At 47.9% G+C, this 22355-nt stretch overlaps 8 protein-coding genes across 9 annotated transcripts; 3 read left to right on the top strand and 5 right to left on the bottom strand.

Moving 5' to 3' along the window:
• Window positions 1–39: 39 nt before the first annotated feature.
• E1B28_013766 (uncharacterized protein) lies at window positions 40–337 on the top strand (the record flags this gene model as incomplete). Its single annotated transcript, XM_043158943.1, has 2 exons — window positions 40–58; window positions 114–337. The coding sequence occupies 2 exons, from the start codon at window positions 40–42 to the stop codon at window positions 335–337; spliced, it is 243 nt and encodes an 80-aa protein (XP_043004298.1).
• Window positions 338–394: 57 nt separating this feature from the next.
• E1B28_013765 (uncharacterized protein) lies at window positions 395–791 on the top strand (the record flags this gene model as incomplete). Its single annotated transcript, XM_043158942.1, has 2 exons — window positions 395–639; window positions 695–791. 2 exons carry the CDS (start codon window positions 395–397, stop codon window positions 789–791), a joined length of 342 nt encoding a protein of 113 aa, XP_043004297.1.
• A 1276-nt stretch (window positions 792–2067) lies between these two features.
• E1B28_013764 (uncharacterized protein) lies at window positions 2068–3372 on the bottom strand (the record flags this gene model as incomplete). Its single annotated transcript, XM_043158941.1, has 5 exons — window positions 2068–2127; window positions 2192–2429; window positions 2498–2774; window positions 2828–3184; window positions 3246–3372. 5 exons carry the CDS (start codon window positions 3370–3372, stop codon window positions 2068–2070), a joined length of 1059 nt encoding a protein of 352 aa, XP_043004296.1.
• A 690-nt stretch (window positions 3373–4062) lies between these two features.
• Window positions 4063–4423, bottom strand: E1B28_013763 (uncharacterized protein; the record flags this gene model as incomplete). Its single annotated transcript, XM_043158940.1, has 2 exons — window positions 4063–4128; window positions 4187–4423. The coding sequence occupies 2 exons, from the start codon at window positions 4421–4423 to the stop codon at window positions 4063–4065; spliced, it is 303 nt and encodes a 100-aa protein (XP_043004295.1).
• A 2324-nt stretch (window positions 4424–6747) lies between these two features.
• Window positions 6748–8064, bottom strand: E1B28_013762 (uncharacterized protein; the record flags this gene model as incomplete). The annotated part of the gene is made up of 5 exons (XM_043158939.1): window positions 6748–6813; window positions 6869–7106; window positions 7168–7444; window positions 7511–7867; window positions 7938–8064. The coding sequence occupies 5 exons, from the start codon at window positions 8062–8064 to the stop codon at window positions 6748–6750; spliced, it is 1065 nt and encodes a 354-aa protein (XP_043004294.1).
• A 2541-nt stretch (window positions 8065–10605) lies between these two features.
• Window positions 10606–12453, bottom strand: E1B28_013761 (uncharacterized protein). Of its 2 annotated transcripts, none has more exons than XM_043158937.1 (5): window positions 12122–12453; window positions 11710–12066; window positions 11377–11650; window positions 11076–11313; window positions 10606–11012 (listed from the first exon to the last, which is right to left on the bottom strand). In XM_043158937.1, exons 1-5 carry the CDS (start codon window positions 12255–12257, stop codon window positions 10926–10928), a joined length of 1092 nt encoding a protein of 363 aa, XP_043004292.1. In that variant the 5' UTR covers window positions 12258–12453; the 3' UTR covers window positions 10606–10925. The 2 variants fall into 2 exon arrangements, with proteins under 2 accessions (XP_043004292.1, XP_043004293.1); XM_043158938.1 differs by having other exon boundaries at window positions 11710–12062.
• Window positions 12454–13016: 563 nt separating this feature from the next.
• E1B28_013760 (uncharacterized protein) lies at window positions 13017–17965 on the top strand. Its single transcript, XM_043158936.1, has 6 exons — window positions 13017–13530; window positions 13667–14331; window positions 14510–14648; window positions 14785–14878; window positions 15259–15476; window positions 15957–17965. Exons 1-6 carry the CDS (start codon window positions 13061–13063, stop codon window positions 17710–17712), a joined length of 3342 nt encoding a protein of 1113 aa, XP_043004291.1. The 5' UTR covers window positions 13017–13060; the 3' UTR covers window positions 17713–17965.
• On the bottom strand, window positions 17966–22332 carry E1B28_013759 (uncharacterized protein). Its single transcript, XM_043158935.1, has 14 exons — window positions 21995–22332; window positions 21717–21942; window positions 20927–21660; window positions 20752–20873; window positions 20540–20700; window positions 20235–20476; window positions 19500–20172; window positions 19351–19439; window positions 19098–19287; window positions 18686–19035; window positions 18571–18628; window positions 18384–18507; window positions 18242–18321; window positions 17966–18176 (listed from the first exon to the last, which is right to left on the bottom strand). Exons 1-14 carry the CDS (start codon window positions 22259–22261, stop codon window positions 18043–18045), a joined length of 3450 nt encoding a protein of 1149 aa, XP_043004290.1. The 5' UTR covers window positions 22262–22332; the 3' UTR covers window positions 17966–18042.
• Window positions 22333–22355: the final 23 nt, after the last annotated feature.

The raw sequence follows: 22355 nt of genomic DNA, 5'->3' as shown, positions 1-22355 counted from the left end.
CTGCCATCCATAGCTGCAGTAAAACCGGGCCTGTATTCGATGCCTTGGGATACTAGTGGTGCGATTTCTGTATTATCTGTTAGACTTTCTCTGAATACGCGTGGTCAAGATAGGTTCCCTTATTCCGATAAACGACGGTTGCGGCAAATTACCTAGCAAGCAGCAACAGAACTGCTCGACATGGCTTGGACATGACTCCAGATCGTTGGCATTGACGCGTAAAACCACCGTACGACCGGAAAGAAAATCGTGCCAGACTTCGTCGTCGAGCCGAAGTCGTCAGGTTCGTGGCTTTTCTTTCACCGTTTCCCTAAAGGCCACCTCGTTCCTTTCGTGAAGATCTCAAACATATGAACCTACCGAGGATACAGCGAACGGCCTTTTTGGAGAAAAAATGTCCTCCCTTTGTTTTGTTCCGTACTTCACGTACGGTTCGACGAATGGTGTAGGTGAGCTAGCTGCTATGTCTAGCTTTGGATTTCTCACGAATACCTTGCTTAGCCTCGTGGATACGTCCAACGCATACACAAACCTGTTGTTTCCTACTCCCGCAAGTCACTCTGACACGTTTGGGAGTATAGTTGCCTTCATTCTCGCTCTGTGTCGAGAGCTTGAGAACAGACATGGGCTGCAATGGAGGTACGGAGTCTCTATCTCTAACGTTGCTAATCTTTCGCTCATTCTTCACATCTAGCCATACGTCGAGTCGGAAAGTATCTGAAATAGAGCAAATGTTGAACAAGATTACCCCGTATCTTCTGGCCAACTTATGTGGGATTCTGAGCGTCTGAACCGATTCCAGATACGTCCATATCAGCCGCAAGGATCCGCTTTCATGCATGTTGACCCTCTCGAGAATCTCTGGCCATAATTGAATCCGCAGATACGGCGGCGAAGATGGGATGACTTTCCTTGCGCTACATGGCTTTGGCACGGGCATAACTCATTCTGGCGCGTATGTACCCATGTCCTAAGTTGATCTTTGCTCATTTCAAGTTCTGATATGTAACAGACCGCGAATACCTCTTTACATGCACCTAAGTTGGCAGTCTTTCCTCGCCCCTATAATGTTGCGAACTTCTCAACCATACAATGCAGCAGAAGGAAGCGCGTTGACACCTTTAGCTCACTTTCGTCATTTTTTGAATCGCTCCACGTTCGACTTTTCAATCACTTTCCAGTACATACTTCGCCGCGCGTTTTTGTTTGGAAAGTTCCCCGATCTATTGATGAAGCACACGGACAAATTTGTCGAGTGTTGACACCCTTAACTTTCTGAAAGCTATCTTTGGCCTCAAGTCTAGCGCCCATCCACACAGCCCTATTCGCTGCTCTTCCGATCGGCCTGCCCTCAAGTGGTCACGTGAAGCTGGTTCGGTTTTGTCGCGCAGTCTACCCCTCGATCCTACGTCCGGCGTAGCGGTACGCAGACCTTCATGGAGGCCGTCTTCAGAACGACACGCTTTTCCCCAGTCGCATAGTCAACATTCTACCTCAACCACCCCACAAGCTGGAAGAACAACCCACCATTCCATTCTGCACTACGAGTTGCAGAATTCTGTGCCATCTTAACCCTCATTACTCTTACTACTGTCACAGGCTGTTAGTGGCCGCTCAGACCCTATCGGTTCATTGGTGTCAGCTGTGGTTCAAAACGCTGTCCTTGTGTTAGCGTGGAATCACCCTCGTCTGTAGTAATAACCTGGCAGTTCGCTCATTTGAAACGCATGATGGTTGGTACAAGGACGAACTGGATGTATACACAGGTCTCGTTAGAGACCCAAAGGATCCCACGACCGCCGAAGGAGTCGATGATGACTTATACTAGTCCCATCGGCGGAAATCATTATGGAGCCTTACGTCGCTGACAGGGTATTTGGCTTCTAAATGGGAGGTTCCACTTTGTGGAAGAAAGCGGGTAAAGTTAACTAGAGATAGCTGTTATTTCTCGTTTCGCCTTCTGATTTAGGTCATAGATATTCATTATTTCCCCTAGTTATAGTCCTGGGGGGGCGCCATACGCTAGATATTGCACCCAATTCGAGCACAGGTGGTGGTCATAATACACTACCTCCTCATCCCTTCCGTCGTAGTCTTCAGCAAGAGATACGGGTGCTCCCAGTGTACCTAGCAAATAAATAGGTCGTTCAGTACCGCCTAAACTTCATGTCAGGTGAAGGGAACGGCCTACAAAATGATTTGCTCCGGACATCTTGTATGATTTCATAGGCCGCGCCTTCGCTCCCGATGCAACACGTTCATCGTGAATCCTCTGAATCTCCTTCGGGACCCACAGACAATGCCAAGTTGTCCTCGTGCCATAGGTTATAGTGACCTTGAGACGAGGGAAGTATGACTCGATGAGGTTATTATCGTAGAACACCCGCTCAGTCATTTCTCTGAGCGTCTGTTGCATTGGTTCCATGAATCTTCAAACGTAGGTGTAAAATCATGAGATCATATGCAAGGACTGAACCAAAGGCAAGACAGAACTCACAGACGCATTTCAGATCTCTCAGCCGCCTTTTCGGTGTAGTACCGCTCAATCTCTTCTTTGGACCACTTTGTGACAGTCGCATCAGTGCTTCCGCGCGTCATAATGTCCAGGTGATGAGGGTTCCCGGAGTCGGGATCGGGATGGTCATATAAGGAACTTATCCAGACACGGAACTGTTGAAGCTGCTGCTGTGGAGTTTTCAAAGTCGGGTCGGACCAAGGGTAGTAGTAGTTCAGCCCCTGCGGGAGTTCGTACCCAAAGCATGCGTGAGGGGGTTCTATGATTTTTGATGATCATCGGAACTTTGAGAGGGAAGAGGAAATCGCTCACCAAGCAATACAAGATCTTTCACGTACTGTTCCAGAATCGAGTACGTTGCGGAAGGAACAACATCTGCATCGGAGAAGAGCATCATAGCAGAAGCAGCACCAGCAGACCAGCCCATGATCGCGATACCTCCTGCCTTGAAGTCATCGGTAGCTTTCGGTATCTTTTCCACCTCGATGAACTGTACCAGAAACTCGCCGAGCTGCCTCCCAGTTCTGTCGATGAAAATCTTCTGGCCTTGCTCGAGTTCTTCGAGTTCTGATTCTGTGTATGGCGTCGAGCCGGGATAGTCACGTCGATTCCAGAGGACGGTGCGGAGATTGAACTGGTGGGCAAGGCCATGCAGTTTCTCTAAACCATCTAGAGTAGAGATAGGGTTAATCAACTTCAAATCTGATCGAACTACGTAGCCACAACCTACATCCATTGAAGCCACATCCGTGAAGAACGACGAGAGTCGAGTAGTCCTTAGAACCCGGTGGAGGGCCACTGTCGGTGAAGAAAATCTGGATGTTATCAGAGAGCGTGTAGGTGTGATCGGTGAACATGTCCAAAAGAACCAGTAGGAGGAAAGCTATGATAGAAATGTTTCAGACAGTCCCCATTCTTTATAGAGTATGAACATTTTCCGTTACACAGTAACAGTTAGGCACTAGGATCAAAATCTAGACCGAGAATCCCAGGTGCGGGATCGGCGACCGGGCCCTGTGAGCACACGTGTGGCAAGTGCAACTATGGAATGTTGATAGCACAACTCACTAGTATGGCGGGATGGCGGGATCCCCGTGCAAACCCGTTTCTGGGTGACGGGGACGAGCATGTATTCCCGTACCAACCCTACAAATGGCCGGTCTAAATAGTAACAGGGCCATAACTAGTTGGATATCCGACGGCTTCTTGGCCGTGGCGGGATCTCGGGCAGGACTGGTCAGATTCGAGCCGGGTACAAGCGGGCCAGAAACCCGCGCTATTCCCCAAATTTTCAAAGAGCCTAAGAAATAAATTCCTTACATTCATCTAGTCCAAATATATTCAAGTCAGGAACGAAGGTCAACGAACTCAGAGACGCACTTCAGCGACTGGCAACTGTCTTTGAATTTCGGCGTATACTATCATTGAATCTAGAGACGGTAATAATGAGAGGTGAGGTCTTGAATACTCATAGAAAATTCGGAATGGCAAGACGACCTACACATAACTAACAACCAGGTAGCGCACAGGCGACGTCTAGCTTACACCTATTGACAGCCATTTTGCACCATTTGTAACCATCGGCGACCAGGTTGCAACGATGTCAGCTTGGCCTTAAGATTTTCACGGGCCTGATCAGATCTTCAGAGCGGGTAGATCACCAAGACTTACCAGATAGGTTAAGCTTTGACCAGGTACTGTACTGTCCGGAAGACGAGGCCGATAGCATGCCTTAATCCAAAAGTTGACCCACAATGACTCTCGAGCGGGATCCTGGTCGATTTCTGCATAGTCCAAACCGTGGGCGGTTGAGCGCCAGAAAGGCGGAAATGAGCATTGAGCATTGAGCGTAAGCTGTTGCCACTCCCAGAAGATAGATGTCTTGATTTCAAGAAACTCGATTTTCATGTGAACGTCGAAAGGTAACGCGTTTTGAGTCACTTCCCATGCATGAATGCAGCTCGTTGACGCAATACCCACCGAATATCGGAAAGTCACTGCATTCCGCACAGAAGGCACGGTGTACTGACATCTAGATACAAATCAATCAATAAAATCAATGTTTTCAGACATTACGAGCGACACTTACTCATAGATCCTTCAACCAACTTCCGTCATAATCTTACCCTCCCCAAACCGTAGAACCGATCGTTCTGGTCCACAAATCGGGCGGGCGTATTTTCAACTGATACTTGCTGGTGAAATTCCGGAAAACGGATTAGATCCGTTGCGTATCAAAACTTCATGCACAAGTTTTTGTGGTGTGTAGCCATATAGTCAGTAACCAGCCTAAGGAGAATAGATTGAACGATGATACCGTGGCCGCATCGTACGGGAGTGGCTCTATCGGGAACTGGAGTATGTTCAGTACGAAAGGAATGATCAGACGGAAATGAGAATGATTACCAGCAAAGACAACGAGAACTGTATGGAAGTCCAAGGGATTAGTAAACTGAAATCGGCTGGAAAGGTCAAGTCGGAATATTGATCGATTTGAACTAACCGTCAATTGATTCTGACATGTTCGAGCAGCCAGTCAAGTTCTGAATGAACAGGAAAATGATTTGACGGCGGTGATCCGTACTACCCCTAGTCGGACAAACACAGGTGCATGACTCTTTTATCTGAAATTCGCGGATTTGCCCCATATCATCGACCGTGTTGTCGAGACAAAAGTTCTTAGCTTCATTCGTGAAACGGAATGGAGACCAAAACGCACTTTTAGTAGCGCCGTGACCTGAACCTAAACTTGTTCGGGGAGGTTCGCGCATTCTATTGAAGACCTTCTAAAGAGGCCGATATAGATTCGTTTGTACCGTAGTGATCACTCTGCTAGGGATTTCATCAACCATCACTTCGGGCCAAGACACGAACTGTGGACGCACCAGATAACAAAAAGCAGGTTATATTCTCTCCAACAGAGCTCAGCAGTCATCTTCTAGCGTTCCTTCCCTCCTCAGCCTCAGCTTCAGCCTCAGGCCAACGACGGCAATGGAACCGAAACTTCCTTCGCCCTCAAAGATTAGACCGATATCGAGGATAAAAACAAAATCAATGTGAAAAAAGCGTCATGTGTTTGAGGACTCGAGGAGGACTCGAGGAGGAACAAACAGAGCCACTACTGAGGAACTGTGAGCGAACTTGGAGCGAACCAGGCAGTGAGAATTTGGGAACCTTTATCCTCAACTTAAAAAAGCAGGATGAAATGAGGTTTGATTCGATTAATGGAAAGCCGTGATTCATCCGCAATTATCGAAACCCTTGCACCGGCCAGCTTCTGGTTCGACAATAAAGTTATGGGTGCTGGTGGGCTCAAAGCCGTAAAGTCACCATTAACGTGTGACCTGATGGCACAGGTGGCAAAATTCCCACGTTCCACGGACCATCATCGATTCGTCGATCATCGATCATCCATGATCCACTATCCCAGGTGCAACTTCTCTTCCATTTGGAGATTCAATTTTCGATAGGATGTCTCTGTGAACGGTAAACCCGCTACCTCTACCACGACGTGCTTGCACCGTTCGAAATCGAATCGAGCGCCTTCACACTAAGGCTCTAAATTACGGTGACTTTGAGAACCGCAATCCACACTGCCTTATTGACGTGCCTCAGACTGGTGAAGGTTGAGTGCGATGTGAATAGGCGGGATGGCTTGTGTTCCACCACTACAGCCTCTCTATATCAACGGTCAGCTCCATCATTGAATGAAATAACGGTGTTTGCGAAACTGCCTCTTTTTCTTCTTTTATTTCAAACTACTGGATGAAGGAAATATCTTTTCCTTAGAATCGTACCACCTTCAGCCTGATCATTGCTGGATTCTTTGGGAAGTTCATGGTTTGTGCAGGGATTCGTGTACAGCTAAGATTTATGAGTTGACCAGCATCAGTAAACATACAGTACCGGCTTGTCCGGCTTTTTTTGGCTTTTTCCCCACCAAAAATACGGAAAAGCCGACAAGCCGCAATCTATGTCCTTTTTGGGACAAGTCGGTTCTGAGTGTGCACGTGCAAATAGAAGTAAATAGAATTACAGAGTAATTACGGCTTTTCTTATCTATATATAGTTAAAAACGTAACGAAAAGCGTCTTGTGACTTGCCTGCCATCAAAAAAGTCTAAAAAAGGCGAAAAGCATTATGTCATTTTGCTGATGCATCGTTACTACTAGGGGACTTCGAATACCCATTATGCAAATTAGATGACTACGTCGTGACTAAAGGCATAACAATCAACTATCTCGAGACATCCCCTCACATACTTTCTCCAACATGGTCTTTGGAACTTCCCAATGAGCCTGATAATCGGATTCCTAAGCACGTTTATCTGCAACGGGATGAACGGAGACTCACAAAATGATTCCCGCCCATGATCTTGTAAGTTTTCGTCGGTCGAGTCGCAGCGCCCCGCGCCACCCGCGCGTCGTGGATACTTTGAACCTCCAACACGGTCCAGGCACACAACCAAGCCGCCTTCGTTCCGACCACCAAGGTCAGTTTCAAATCAGGGAAATACGTCCGGACCAGCCTCTCGTTGTATAACGTGCGCTCTGATACTTCTTTCAACGTCGTCTGCATAGGTTCGACAAACCTTTTTAGTGATTAATAAATTAATCGGGTTTTATTTACCGATGAATTTTGAAGACACTTACATAGGTAACTCCGTCCTCATGAACGCATCCTTATTGGTGTATCTCTCGAACTCTTCATGAGTCCATTTTGTGACGGTTGCGTCGCTACTTCTTTTGGTTAAGGTACCCATGCTGAAAACGTCGGCAGACTTCAAGTCCTGATGGTCGTAGAAGGAGGTAACCCAATGAACGAAGCTTTCGTATAGCGCGTCGGGGGTTTTGAGCTCTGGATCGGTCAATGGTGTGTAGGTTTCTACATCTTGAGGCAACGGGTATGCAAAACATAGTGAAGGTGGTTCTAATGTGTCACCAGTCATCAGCGCAATTCTCAATGAAAGCGGCCTATGATTAGAAAAAAGCTCACCGTACAAAACCAGGTCCTTGACATAGGGCTCTAACTTCAGGTACGTTTTGTGGGGAACCAGTTTCGGGTCAGAGAACAGGGCCATGATCGATGAATTACCCATAGACCATCCCATAAGTGCGATACCTCCCGCCGTACGGTCTCTAGTAGCCTTCGGGATGTTCTCCTTTTTGATGAACTGTTTAAGGAACTCGCCGAGTTGTCTTCCGATTCTTTCCATGAAGATCTTACGGCCTTGCTTGAGATCTCCGAGCTCGAGGTCCGTGTACGGAGTTGAACCAGGATAGCCACGTCGATTCCAGATGACGGTACGTAGGTTTAGTGAATGAGCAACAATGTGAAATTTTTCAAATCCAACTAAGATATTGACAGTATCATATGGGTTAGTAGTTGAATATGGACCGGGATTGAGTTTGAGTACACGTACATCCGTTGAAGCCACTCCCATGGAGGATGACGAGAGTTGTGTAGTCGTCGGAATCCGGTGGAGGGCCACTGTCAGTGAAGAAGATCTGAATGTTGTCCGAAAGTGTGTAGGTGTGGTGGGTGAACATGTCCAAAGAATGGTAGAGAAGTTGTAGGAATTGAGAACAGGCAGTTCCGTTTGACCTCTCTTTATAGGGAGAGAACATTTCACTCTACACTCGTCGCAGTCGGGCGCGCCGATCTAAGCGAGTGACATGAAGGCCCCCCGAGCAACCTGTCGATCCCAGCTGCAGATCTGGAGCGGAACACAGGACGACATCCACGACAGGATCGAGGATTCTAATTAGATAAGTTCCTTGACAGAAACAAGGCAAACGAATTGAGAACTGCCACCTGCTGAGCCACACTGAGTTTCATCGGACGAGGCACATACATTTTTAACTTGATGAAAGGCGAGGATTTGATTGGGCCTGAATAACAGTACTTACTTTACGCAGTGCTAAATTGCCACCACTAAGCTCCCAGGTAACTCCCAGGTAACAGGTATGGCTCCTAGCGGATCGGATGATCTCCGGTCATCGTCTGAGGATGAACGGCGGACTTACTCGTGTCCAGTCTACACCCGTCTCGTAAACACATGTGCGCTGCCAATCCACGGTGACTCGAGTTGCCTCGCTGTATGTTGAAAAGTTACATGCTCGTGTTCAATGGTCAGATCCTCAAGATGCGTAAGGTTCGTCGAGTGCCCGGACAAAAGCAGGACTTGTCGATCGCATCCAAGGTCTGCATTCGATTGGCATTCGACTGGACGAAATCTATATCAGAGAGTTCTACCAAGTACTGTCATTGACCCTGAAGTCGGAAAAACGGGGAAGTCGGAAGAGTGTGATATAGTGAGTGTTAGACTAGATTTTTGAGCAAATATACTATCAAAAAAGAAGGAGCAGGGTCTTATATGCATGCCTGACAATTTTCATAACGGGGGATGGGTTCCTCACTGAGTTGTGGCAGTAGCACAATGAGGGGTCAGTTTTCCGACCAAAAATCGAAGCGTGAGAATATTTCCTAATCAGGAGATCGGCCACTGCAGCACAAGTACTCATCAACCTCTCGCCGTTCTTGGTATGTTATGACTGCAACATACTTCTCCATCTCACAGACACCCAGGACTACACCCATAACTATCTTACAAGTCTCTGGAGTCAGGTTTATATAATACACTCAGTTTTTTTTCTATCATTCTGACTCTAGATTGCAGCGACTACTTCAAGTTCAGCTGGACATGCCATGGGCAGGGCTCCCAGCACAGTTATATATACCTATCAGGCTACCAGAATCTATTATCCTTGGATTTTTATGATTTTTTTTGAGTCTACACAGCCCATACCTGCAAATATCCCAGATTTTTGTGTTTTACACCCAAAAATTGTTTCTAGAGGGGAGGAAACATTCCTGTCAGATGTCAGATGATCTTCATTTGCTCCCCTTAGGACCCAACAATGAATTGTAATAGATTTTGGTGCCACCAGTGCACTCTGACTGTACCTAAATGAGGAAAAACTACCAAATTAAGGTCATCCTCCCACAAGGACAGCCTCTATCAATGCATCTTGCAACAAGAGCATTTAAAATGAATTTATAGGTCCCAGGTGCTCAAACAAAACTCTTATATACGAGATATTGACAATTCTTGGACGATTCATCAATGTGTATGATTGTGTCACATGTAATCACGTTGCCGGCCCGCGATTTCCGACTTCGCCGTGGGGCCACGTTTTCGACACCCCCTCATTAAAAAATTCATATCTCAACAGCATTACACCCTACCCACACGAAAATTGGCAGGCATATACCTCAAAAGGTATTCTATGCAACTGCATTGTATTTACAGGTTCTGGTATATATTTTCTTAATTATATAAATATTTCTCCTTAGATTGCCGACTTCGGGGTCAATGACAGTAATAAGAATTTCTCTTCCCATTTTTGTATCGCGAAGATAGCTTGAACATTTCAATGACTCAAGTGGCTCGATTCAGAGCAAGACAATGCCGCCAAATATTTATTTATTAAGTCGGACCAGTGGCCCGGACTGGCCAGTGGCATTCCGCAGGTAGTACCGTGTACGTTCACGTTTGAGCCTTTGAGGACTAGTGGACAACAATAAGTAGGGAAAGAGTCACCTAACTCAGGAAGTCGAGATCTGACATGCGATGGCGTGGTTTTCGCAGCGACCGAGTTGAGGATATCGGACAATTACTTGAATTTACAGGAACTTCATTGAGCACCTCCATGGTGTTCGAGATGTCAGGCTAGAAACCTTTTCCACTACGAGTCTAGAGTCTAAGTTGGTCCTCAAAGGCCTCGTGAATGGAGTGAGTCTTCCTAGCTTGAACCTCAGCCTAGGTGAAGTGTCGACTCTGCATCATTGGTCATTCCCTGATCATAGCCGAGACTAGTGAGAGGCAGGAGTGTCGCTGAACTGAGAAAAATGATAATCTTGAAGTAAGCGAAATAGAGAGAGAAATACACAAAAAAACCAGCTACCGATCGTATAATGCAATTTCTTCCCTGACTGAGTAGTAGTCATTTCCAGCACGAATGAGCATATGACCTGCACGGTCGGCCTCAGGCTCCTCTACAGGCCAAGCTCTCCCCCCCCCCCCCTGCGTCCTAGACAGAAAACTTGGAGCTGCCGGCCTGAAGTATTGCGCATGCCTAACTTGAACTTGGAACAATCACCTGACACCACGGTCCACAATCCACAGATAAGCCTTCTCAAACAGATTCGGGTGCAGTGGGGTCTAGTGGTGGAAATAGGTATTTTGAGAGGGCATGATCAATTCATCAGAAGCATGCCGATTCTTCGAGGGGTAAGTTTCGTCCGAGATTAAAAGAGGGATCAGGGCTGGCGCTGTGAGACCTTGTTGGTGTTGCAAGACGCGGTGCACTGACAAATTCCATTACGCGTCACGGTAATGACCCAAATACTATGTACCGCGAAAGTGCGTGCCGTTTGGCCCCCTGATTCCTTCTGCCACCTTCTCCAGTAAAAGCTTTGGGTCCTCCCAGTGTAGCTAGAGGGGTGAGGAATATTAACCTTCAGATTGCAGTTGTGAGATGAAGTCATATTTGCGTACAAAATGGTTCGCTCCAGATATCTTGTATGATCTTAGAGGTCTCGCCTTCATTCCCTTCGACAAGCGCTCATCATAACTTCTTTGTAGTTCCTTCGAGCCCCACAGACTCCGCCAAGTTGTTCTCGTACCGTAAACCACAGTAACCTTGAGGTGAGGAAAGTGGGATTTAATGAGGCTCTCATCGTAAAACACCTGTTCCGTCAATTCTCTGAGTGTCGTTTGCATTGGTTCGGTATACCTTTCAAGCAGAAAGTTGAGTCCCGAAAGCAGCAAGTTGAATTCAAGATGAGGTAGAGCGCACATAGGAAAGTCGGATCTTACGGCCGCCCCTTCGCTGAAATAACGCTCAAACTCTTTTGAAGTCCACTTCGCGACGGTCGCATTGCCACCTTGTTTTGCCGTGAGGTCCATGTCTCGAACGTCCCCGGAATCAGGATTGGGGTGATCAAAGAACGAAGATACCCAGACACTAAACTTCTGAACCTTTTCTTGTGGAGTCTTTAAATCTGGGTCGGTCCAAGTATCGTAATACCGGATGTCCGGCATTTTGAAGCCAAAACAGAGGTAGGGAGGATCTGTAGGATATCGAAGAATTATAATTATAGCATGCTCGAAGTAAAACGTAATCACTCACCTGTCAAAACGAGGTCTTTCACGTATTGCTCCAGAATTGCGTGTGTCCTGCGAGGTACAAGATCCGCATCGGAGAAGAGTGCCATCGCTGAACAAGCACCGATGAACCAGCCCATGACCGCGATACCCCCTCTCCTCAAGTCATCGCTAGCTTTGGGTATCTTCTCCTTCTCAATGAACTGTAACAGAAACTCGCAGACCTGTCTCCCAATTCTGTCCATGAAGATTTTCCGGCCTTTTGTGAGATCTTCGAGCTCGGAGTCGGAGTATGGCGTCGAACAGGGATATTCACGTCGATTCCAGATGACGGTACGGAGATTGAGCTGATGGGAAAAGCCGTGAAGCTTCTCTAGACTGTCTTCACTCGCCAGAATGAGACAATTACCTGGAAAACCTTAGAATGCCGCACTCACATCCATTGAAAGCAGTCCCGTGAAAGATGACGAGAGTGGTGTAGTTGTCGGAGTTTGGTGGAGGGCCATTGTCAGTGAAGGAAATCCCGATGTTGTCCGAGAGCAAGTATGTGTGATATGTGTGATTGAGAAACATGTCGGTGGGAATGTTGTCGCTGAGAAGATGAAGATTCCTGGAGTCTATATACCGTCGGCGTGCTCGGCCACAAGATAACGATTATCTATCTTTCCTTGCATCACATTCAAGAATACTTTTTGTGTTTTGACCGCCGTTGTGCGATGTTCCATCGTGTGATCATGAGATGCAAGTGTTAATGGAGCCTTTGTTGGAGTCTTGGGAAGACAAAACGTGGGGTCACCAACGAACGCATCGTTTGTCAACTTGCACGTGTACTGGGAGAACCGGCCCGCTGCAAGCAACGACACTCGGCTAGCCCTCCGTTTTTTCCGCATCGCTTCGGCTCTTAACGGCGTTCTAAGTGCCGCTATACCCTCGAGCTTCATGTCATTCGGAGTGGCACGTACATGGCGGACTTCCAACCGAGTTGGATTTTGAGTGAAATGCATGGGCGAGTGTAAGAGAACATTATTAATATTATGTAGAACGGCGACCCCTCGTTACGCGCGTAGGGTGCCTTGAAGTTCGGTGTTATGAATTTTTTGGAAGTCTGCCGCATGATAATAATACTAATATCATGGCACATGAGGCTGAACGCTAAATTTCGATAGCAAATCTGAATCCAGAAATCTAGCCTAGTATAAGGACAAAAGAAATCTTTGGATCGGCAGGACGTCAACGGTCGCTTCCGAATTGCCGAGTGTCGGAAGATTGATTGATTCCAAATAAAGCAAGTGGTCCACGGACTAGCTTTGTCATCATTTTCAATCTCGTCCTCCCGGCCACCCGACCAAATCATCGACCATCAACTTTCGAAGGCAATGGCAGTGACCCGTTCTGGCCAACCAAACCAGCAACCTCAGCCCAGTCAAGTTTCTATCGGGAAAAAACCAATGACTTACTCTCAGCAAAATACTCAGCAACAACCGCAGTCGACGGCTCGACCCAGTGCGCGTGCCCAGTCAAAGGCGCCGATTCCACCTCATGCATATGCTCAGCAGCAGGCAGGGCAGCAACCTGGACATAACCAATCTGGGAAGCACCGGTCGTCTGGTACTGGAGGAGGCACTGGAGGAGGCACTGGGTCAGGTGCCACCTCTACTCCCAAGAACAATAGCAAGATATGGAGTACGAGTACGACTGAGGAGAGAGAAAGGATCAAAGAATTTTGGCTGGGATTGGGAGAGGAAGACCGAAGGAATCTGGTCAGGATCGAAAAGGACACAGTGTTGAGGAAGATGAAGGAACAACAGAAACATAGTTGCTCCTGTGCGGTCTGTGGGCGGAAGCGGTATGTTTTTTTTTCGTTCCATTTTCTCTTGCTATAATATATTCTTTTCTGACGAATTCTTCTTTCAACTGCTGCTTATTCTTTCACAAATCGTCGATCCTTCAACATCTTGAATGGGAATTTGGAATGAAAACAGGAATGCAATAGAGGAAGAGCTCGAGGTACTGTACGATGCTTATTACGAAGAGCTAGAACAGTACGCGAACTACCAGCAGCGATACCTCAGTTCTGGCGGTGCCCTTTCACCACCCCCTGGCCCGGGTCCTTTTCCTGGCTCGGTTGAGCTTGACAAGAACGGCGCGGTAGTCGGTCACCCATACGTCCCGCATCCACAACAACAGCAAGGCAAGCATCCTCCTGGAAGAGGAGCAAACAATGTCGCAAATCCCAAGAGCACCCCGCAGGTCAACGGTCGGGGAAGACACCCTCAGCAACCCCATCACAGACAGCCTCACATTCACCCTCATCAACATCCACATCCTCGAATGGAAAGCGAGTTTGATGATGATGATGCAGATGATGATGAGTATGAAGAGGAGGAAGAGGAGTACGAAGAGGAGGAAGAGGAAGAGGAGGAAGAGGAGGAAGAGGAGGAAGAAGAGGAAGCCGTGCCGGAAGAAGACTATGCTCACGGAGGGAAAGGCCAACAACGAAGGCGACCACCAGGGAATCCTCCAACAACGAATCCAAACAACGATCGAAATGCTACCGCGAAAGCTGGGCAAGTGAACGGTGTCGCTGCCAAGGGCACTTCCGGGAAAGATGGCTTGTTCAATCTTGGGAGTAGTCTAGCCGTGGCCGGTGCGTTTTTCTAGTGCTACTCATTTTGTCCATCCACCCCTGTGAAACACTTTACCGATCTCACTCTCAACATGATTATTTCTCGCCCGAAAGATCGGAAACTGCGCTACATTTCTCAGCTTACTTTTCACCAGGTCTGATCGATGAAGCTGACCTTCTACTCAATTATCTTTGTTAGGACCGGGAAATATTCTCACTGTTGCAGACGACCTACTCAAGAACGACGGTCAAAAGTTCCTGGAAATGATGGAACAGTTGGCAGAGCGACGGATGCAGAGAGAGGAAGACGCTGCCAAAGGTGTTGCAGAAGACAGCGAGTAGGTTCCGTTTTCGGTTGCTTCTACTTGGTGTTTCATTTCTGGACATGAATCCCTTCTACCCAATGGCCTTTGTTTACGTTTCATCTCGGTTACTTAATCTGGATTCTGACTTCATATCTTTCCTCGTTGACAGAGACGATGATGAGGGTGATGAGGATGAGGACGATGATGAAGACGAGGACGAGGACGAGGATGAGGATGAGGATGAGGACGAGGAGGAAGAAGAGGTGTGTGGCTGCGCTCGCGCCTTTTACTCATTCCATTTCTTCCCTCTTCTTCCGTCGTCTATGTGGCTGCAGATGGCGTTACTACGTATCGTCGATCATAAACACCCGTCGGATGCGACGTCCGCGGTAGGATGACCGTGCCTGTTATGAGACCAGGTTCCGTTTGGAGGTGGTTGCCCCATAGTACGCAGTCCAGGGTGGCGAAGATATTATCCGTTTCACTGTATCTTTTCGGTGCTGGATTTCTGCCTGGGGTTGCATTACAAATTAGGGTGTATCCTTCACGCCTACGCTTGAAGACGTCATATCTACTCTTTACGTCTTTCTCCCTTCCTCATATGTCATCCTTTTCTAAACAGAAGCTAATCGATGTTCTCTAGGTCATGACAGAAGAACAAAAGATGGAGGAAGGCAAACGCATGTTCAGTATCTTCGCCGCGCGGATGTTCGAGCAACGCGTGCTACAAGCATATCGGGAGAAAGTTGCTCAAGAACGGCAGTTGCAACTCTTGCGTGAGCTTGAAGATGAGGACAAGTTATCCAAGGAGCGGGAGGCCAAGAAACAGACTGCAAACCAAAGGAAAAAGGATAAGAAGAGGTATGTGGCCTTGTTTCGTTTCATTCTTAATCCCATTTTCTTTTCCTCTCCGGTCAACTGTTGATATTACCCTGATTGATCGCTTTGACCGCGAGGAGAAGGCTCGATCAGAACTTTTGGGGTTTGCCCGAAAAGTTCGGTATGACCGGTTGCTCGTGTAAGCACGGGGTAAAGCGCATTGTTTTGAGACGTCGTGCGCATGTCGACCTTCGAATTATATATTCTGGTCTTTTTTCCCTTCTCCGCTTCCTTCCCCAACGACGGGACTAGTGCGCTTTTTACTTTTTGGTTGATACGTTGTGCAATGTCCCTTTTATTTTTGACGCTGAACGTCTTCGTCAACATCGGGATGAAATTCCTGATGTTATTCGCACTTGCTGCTCTTTCTGTTATCGTCTTTCCACCATCTTCTCCGTCGTTTCTTACCGAGTCGGAACTGTATCAGCTGACAAGCGCCCTCATCGTTCTTCACAAACATAGACAACAGAAACTCGCTAAAGAGGAGGAAAAGGCGAAAAAGGAGGTAGAGAAGGCTGCTGAAGAAGCAACTCTCAAGGCCAAACAAACCGCCCTTGAGGAGGAACAGCGAAGGAAGCGGGAAGAGGAACGCGCGAAACGTGAGCTTGCACGTAAGGCGCAGGAGGAGGAGAAACAGAAGAAGGAAGAGGAACGGCGGAAACGTATCGCTGAGGAGAAAGAGAGGGAGGCTGAGAAGGAGCGCAAACGCAAAGAACGGGAGGAGAAACTGAAGGCCGAGAGGCGAGAAAAGGAGGAACGGGATAGAAAAGCTAAAGAGGAACGGGAAGAACGGCTGAAGGCAGAAAAAGCAGAAAAAGCCGCGGTTGAAAAGGCTCGACGCGAGGAGAAAGAGAGAGAAGAAAAAGCCCAGCGGGAACGAAAGGAACGCGAGCGAAAAGAGCGAGAGCAGAAGGAGAAGGAGGAGAAGGAGCGGGAAGCCAAGGAAAAAGCTGCCCAGCAGAAGGCTGCGCGAATCAATCGACTCAGTGTGCCGACATCGCCCAGAAATAACGCTTCTGCCTCTAGTTCCAACGCCAGAACCAACGGCCAGCCGAAGAAAATCCTCAACAAGCCTATTCCTGTGTCGGCGGCTTCGTCTTCCAATAGCGCCGTTAACGCTTCTTCGTCGTCCTCCGCAGTCTCTTTGCCTGCTCTTAATACAACTCCTCCTCGGCCCTTGCAACAACCTCAACCTCAACAGCCTCATCAGCAACATCCGCCCCCACCTCTACATGCTCATCATCATCCACCGCGGCCTATCTCACAGCAGGTTTCAGCACCAGGGACCCCCATCGGTGCAATTCCCCAACACATTCCACAGTCTCCCATGTTTGCCCCACCTCCTGGAATGCTCCCCCAGCCTATGTCACCGACGATGCCTCAACGGTTTGGGCCACCTTCGCCATTTGGATTCGCAGGTCCCGCACCTATGCAAGGCTCTCATCCTCTTTCTGGAGGTCCTCATCAGTCAAACAACCTCGGGCCCTCTGCACTTCCGCGAAACTTCGGTAATCCTGGTGCACCTGTAGGAAATGCACCCAGCCCGTTCGACCCACAATCGTTCAACCGAGGTGTCTCCGGTAATCCTCCAGCTCCGATTGGGCCTCCACCCAAATCAGCGGGAATCCTTACGTCGTCGTCATCGGCAGCACTAGCCAGCGGTTCCACCATGTTACCACCTCAAGCACCTCGACGATCGTCGATCGGTGCCCCAGGTCCTATCGGTCGCCCTCTCGCTCCGATTGGTAGACCCTCTGTTAGTAATAGCAGTGGCGGAGGCAACGCAGGCGAAAGTTGTCCCAGTTCGGGTTCTGGGTCACCTATCAGGCGAAGTCCTAGTCCTAAAGGCTTTCTGGGGTCTTCAGCACTGGTGGCCGACGAAGATGAGGTGTTGACTGCTGCGACGGGGAGAAGAGCGACTACTGCAGGTGCGATATGGGGGTCTTCAGCTGCCACTACGAGCCCATCAAGGAGTGCAATCGGGGATAGAACACCTTGGGGTGCACCTGGTGGTCCGATTGGTGGTGGAGTCATGCCGCCAGGAATGGCGCCTCCTTTCAGTGGTTCCGGTCGTGGTGTAGGTTGGGGAAACGCAGGAGCACCGATGCAGAATGTGGCCATTCCAGGAAACCTTGATTGGCATCAGCCCAACAGTGGATTCTACCAGAGCCCGTTTATCTCTTCTCATGATGCGACGCCGCCTCCCCACTCTGGTTGATTACATTTCTAACCTTTAAACATTTTTTGGCGTTCTCCTTCGTTCTGTGGCTCGTTTGCTCGTTTTTCTAATGCTACGTTGACTACGACGCGTGTGAGATACGATTTTTACCACATACAACAGCTCATTTTCATGATGGCATTATCTTCCCTCTACTTTCCCCTTATTTCAGCCCGTCATCAATAGCAACCACAACAATCATTTTATATCCGTTGTCAGAATCCCAATCATAACATACATTATTTGTTCCACTCGTAAGTGTAAGAGAAAGACATCAAATGGTATAAAGATTAGACACCTGTCTACTAGGCTGCGGCGAATCATCCGAATCTACAACAACTTGCTCGAGGCGGCTGGAGCAACTCTACTCTTGATTAACTTGATGATCCATAACGGTAGAGCACTAATGGCTACGATGACAGCAACCTTCCATGCGTACCCTACTGTAACGACGAACGAGAGGTCTACAAGGGCGAGCGACAAAAGACGTCAATACACAATATTCATAGAGTGAGTTCCCAACACGAACCGAAATACTCTGGTAAAAATGCGATACTGATCACATAAAAGAACAGCGTTACGACTTCCGAAACGACCATGTATACATGCCTAAAGATATCCTCGTATCAGACGCGTTACGCAAAGTAAATGAGGGAAAGAGATAAGCATACCACGTAGTAATCTCCAACGCGACCATGATCAACTCGTTTAGGATAAGAGCCGTGAATGATATCGATACGATGTGGAGAAATTCGTTCTCGAACAATACAAGAGACATAATCATTATTGCCGCTCCTAAAAAAACCCACGTCAGACCGAAAGTGCCGAAGGGGTAAGGGAGCAGAAAGGACGAATTACCTTGATACACGCTAATCATCAACCACTGGAAGAACGTTTTGTATGATAGTGCTCTTCCCTAGAAAAAGAAAGTCATTGAGACCGGATTCAGCACCGGAACCGATGGTCAACGTACTTTGGTCAACTCCTTATACAGCTCCGGATACACCATAGCTAAATCTTCACTGACATCTCTATCCAAAACCAACGAAAACACGGGTGCCATCGTATAGATCGTCGCATACCCCACCATCAACCACCCTTGATATAACGCTATGGGCGCGAAATAAAAGATAGCAGAAAAGACAGCTTGCATTATAGATATGATTAATCCACGATGAATAACGAATTGCGCGAGTTTGGCTGATCGTCGGTAGGAGTTACGACCATGCCATAGGAGGAGTTTGGACAAGTGCGAGAATTGGGTTACGGAGAAGTCGGCAGCCAGAGAGGCTTGTTTTCCTTCTTTTCCTACGATACCGACACCTATGTAAAAGCGGGGTCAGAAATTCGAAGTTGTGCCAAACAATACGGAGAGTGAAACTTACCGACGTCGCTAGCCTGGATCATACTAACATCGTTTCCACCATCTCCGATACAGCAAACTCTTTGTTTGGTATGTTTCCTAATCAACCTCGCAACGTCGGCCTTTTGGGTTGGAGAACATCGACAGGCAACGACAGCGGAAAGTTTGGTAGCAATCTCGATGAATTCGTTCTTGAAAAGGTTGAGGGTGAGCTGAAGAATGGAGAAAACTGATCAGCTAAACGTCAAGAGCAAGCAGCCATCACAAAATGTTACCTGTAGAGATTCCCCATCGATGACCAAACAGCAGTCCAACTTATTCTGTAGGAACTCCAACTGGTCACGTATCTGATCGGATGTTTTCACTGACAAAGAAAGAAATTAGTATGAATCACTCAACCCATAGAAAGCCACGAACAACTTACTCTTCGCAACCTCGTGAATATACTGCCCCCTCGCAACCAGCTTTGTCGATATCGCAATACATCTCGCAGTCTCAACCTTATCCCCCGTCAACATCCAAATCTTAACACCCGCATTCCTTAGCAACTCCAACGTCCCTTTCACATCTTCCTGCAACTTATCCTCAACTCCAGTCAAACCCAACAACTCCATATCTCTCTCCAAATACTCCTCAACGACATTCGCCATCCCCTCATTTCGGTTCTCCAACTGAATAGACGCCTGATGATACGCCTCCTTAAAGGACTGATACGTACTGGCTCCCAACCTCTTACGTGCAACAACCAACGTCCGAAGTCCTTCTCTGGCCATATTCCCGCACTCCTCTTCCAACCAATCGTTCCTTTGCACGATCCTGCTCATGACGACATCAGCACCCTTTTGATAAAAGGTGATTTCGGAGGTCGAAGTATCTCGGACGACAATACCCATTCGCTTGGATTCAGACGTGAACGGGAAGATTTCGAGGATTTCGTACGTGAGGGTAGATCCTGAGGGGGATTGAAGGTGGATTCGAGTGCGGTCGCGGAAGGTGAGTGTTAGTCCGACGGATTGAGTCCATGTGACGATGGCAACTTCGTCGGGTGAAGAGGCTTGGTAGGTGACACTTCCATCGTCGTTAGTGACTGGCGTTACCTGGTTAAAGTCGAAGAAGGTAAGTCACAGAGTAAAAGGGAAATGCGAATGCGATAACGAACGTTGTGACACAAGCCAAGTGAAAGCACGACATCCCTCACACGACTTGACATATCTCTTCGACCCCGCGTACCCATAGCCAGCTGAGCTCCTGTAGGAATCTGGACTGAGTTATTCCTCACATGGACTCCAGGACTGTTAGGATCCGGGCCGGAGAAAGCCAGTGCAAGTTGATGTGCGACTTCATCCATCGAGTCGAATCCATAAGACATCGTTCCCATGTGAAGCTTGCGCATTTCCATTTCTACAAGGGGTTTTGTAAAGTGTTAAAGAAATCGAGATAGAATGACCGACGTGGCTTACTCACCATTTTGCGTCAGAGTCCCTGTTTTATCACTCAGCAGATACGTTATCCGCCCCAGCTCTTCTGGCAAGGTGCTCGTTCGGACAATAGTGTTTGGGATTTCAGCATCGTTCATAATTTGCTGTGCGTAGACCGTTTTACCCATATCCAGGTTGACCCGTAAGCTATGGATAGTGAGTCCATAACTTGTCAATGCGAATAGGGAAACCACATACCTGATTGGTATGATACTCGAGAAGAGAATAAGGAACCGGAAGACGTAGATATACCATAATCCCCGGAATCCATTGAGAGCAACAAGGACGAGTGATAGAGCAAAGGTTACGGCGCATAGAATCTACCCAAAAGGTCAGTCAGTTTTTTCAGACGAACAGGGAATGTAAAAACTACCTTCGCGAGTCTGTTAATCTCCAAATCCAACAAACCAACTTTCGTCTCTGGATGACTCGTATTCATCACCGCTCTCGTCTCCGGCCCAGTATAAACAACCAATCCCACCGCCGAACCCGCAGCCAACACCGTGTTACTCCAAAGTACATTCTCCACCGACAACGGTGAAACGCTTGGTGGGATGACTTGCAATGGTACATCATCATCACCTTCGTTGACCGTAGAAGGCGACACTGGAGAGTTCAGGGTAAAAGTCCCGATGAACGAATGGATATCCTTTATCGGCGCGTCCGCGTAAACTTCAGCATCCAGCTTGACCAAGTCTGCCTCCTGAAGTTTTTGCGTCTCTGGAACGGCAATCCGAAGTTTCCAGTCTGTTTCTCCGTCCAACTGGTCGGTACGAATGAAGCATGTGCCAGAAGAATCGGAGGTCTTTAGAAGAATCATGTCGGCTGGTACACGCTGGTTCTTCTCGAGGCGTACGAGATGACCTACGCGGAGAGAGGAGGAAGGTACGGAACGGGTGTTGGCATGGTTATCGAGGTACGCATTGAGTGCGGAGGATTCGATATCGCCGTTGGTCGGATTTGTCGTGGAGGGTGGTTCGAGAATGAGGTATTTCTGAGAGTTGGCTTCGCGGTCTCGTAGGTAGCGTTTGTAATCATCGTAGGCTTCCTTGCCCATTGTGACGAATAGAACAAATGCAAGTGGGGCGATATATGTGAGTATAAACCCTAGAGAACTGTCGAGTTCAGAGCTAGGTCTAAGATAACGAGACTGCATAACACACCAATCTTGAGGGCAGGGACAAACTGCGAAAGGGCGACGAGAAGGAAATACAAATTGAAAAAGAACTTGAATTGTTCATAAAAGACGATTGGGAGGAAAGTGAAGGCATTGTACTTTTGATTTCGTACGATATTGGCAGGAAATTTCGATTGGAATTTCTCAGAAGGTTGCTGAACAGGTATCGTTCGTGATTTGTCCTTTGAGGGTTTTCGTAAAGAAGAAGCTTTCTGCAATCAGATGTCAGTATTGAATCCAGAATGTGATGTAGAATCTACGCACCGACGAAGTTGGTGGTGAAGGTTCCAGCAACTCTTCCTCTCTTTCTCTCTCATCAGCTCCGAGCAGGCCAGCAGCTTCTTCTGGGTCGTCCACGTATCGTTCCATTCGCTTGTTAGGAGAGAATATTCTTGCGGACGAGGATGCTATTGCTGCTCGTCCTGCGGTGTTCATCTTATTCGGTTTTGTATGTTCGCCAGCTTCGTCGTCCTGAATAAGTGTGTAGTTGTGAGCTTCTCGCCGTAAAGAATGTAAGGGGATATCCGGCATAGACCTCTTTGGTCGTCGTGGCCGTCGTGGTTGACGTTGACGATGTAATCACCGCAGCACCGATGCCTGCCTCAACGCGCGCCTATTCCGGAGG

This window comes from Marasmius oreades, chromosome 9, assembly GCF_018924745.1.
Source record: "Marasmius oreades isolate 03SP1 chromosome 9, whole genome shotgun sequence".
Classification (NCBI taxonomy): domain Eukaryota; kingdom Fungi; phylum Basidiomycota; class Agaricomycetes; order Agaricales; family Marasmiaceae; genus Marasmius; species Marasmius oreades.
This window is presented reverse-complemented; position numbering and strand designations above follow the sequence as displayed.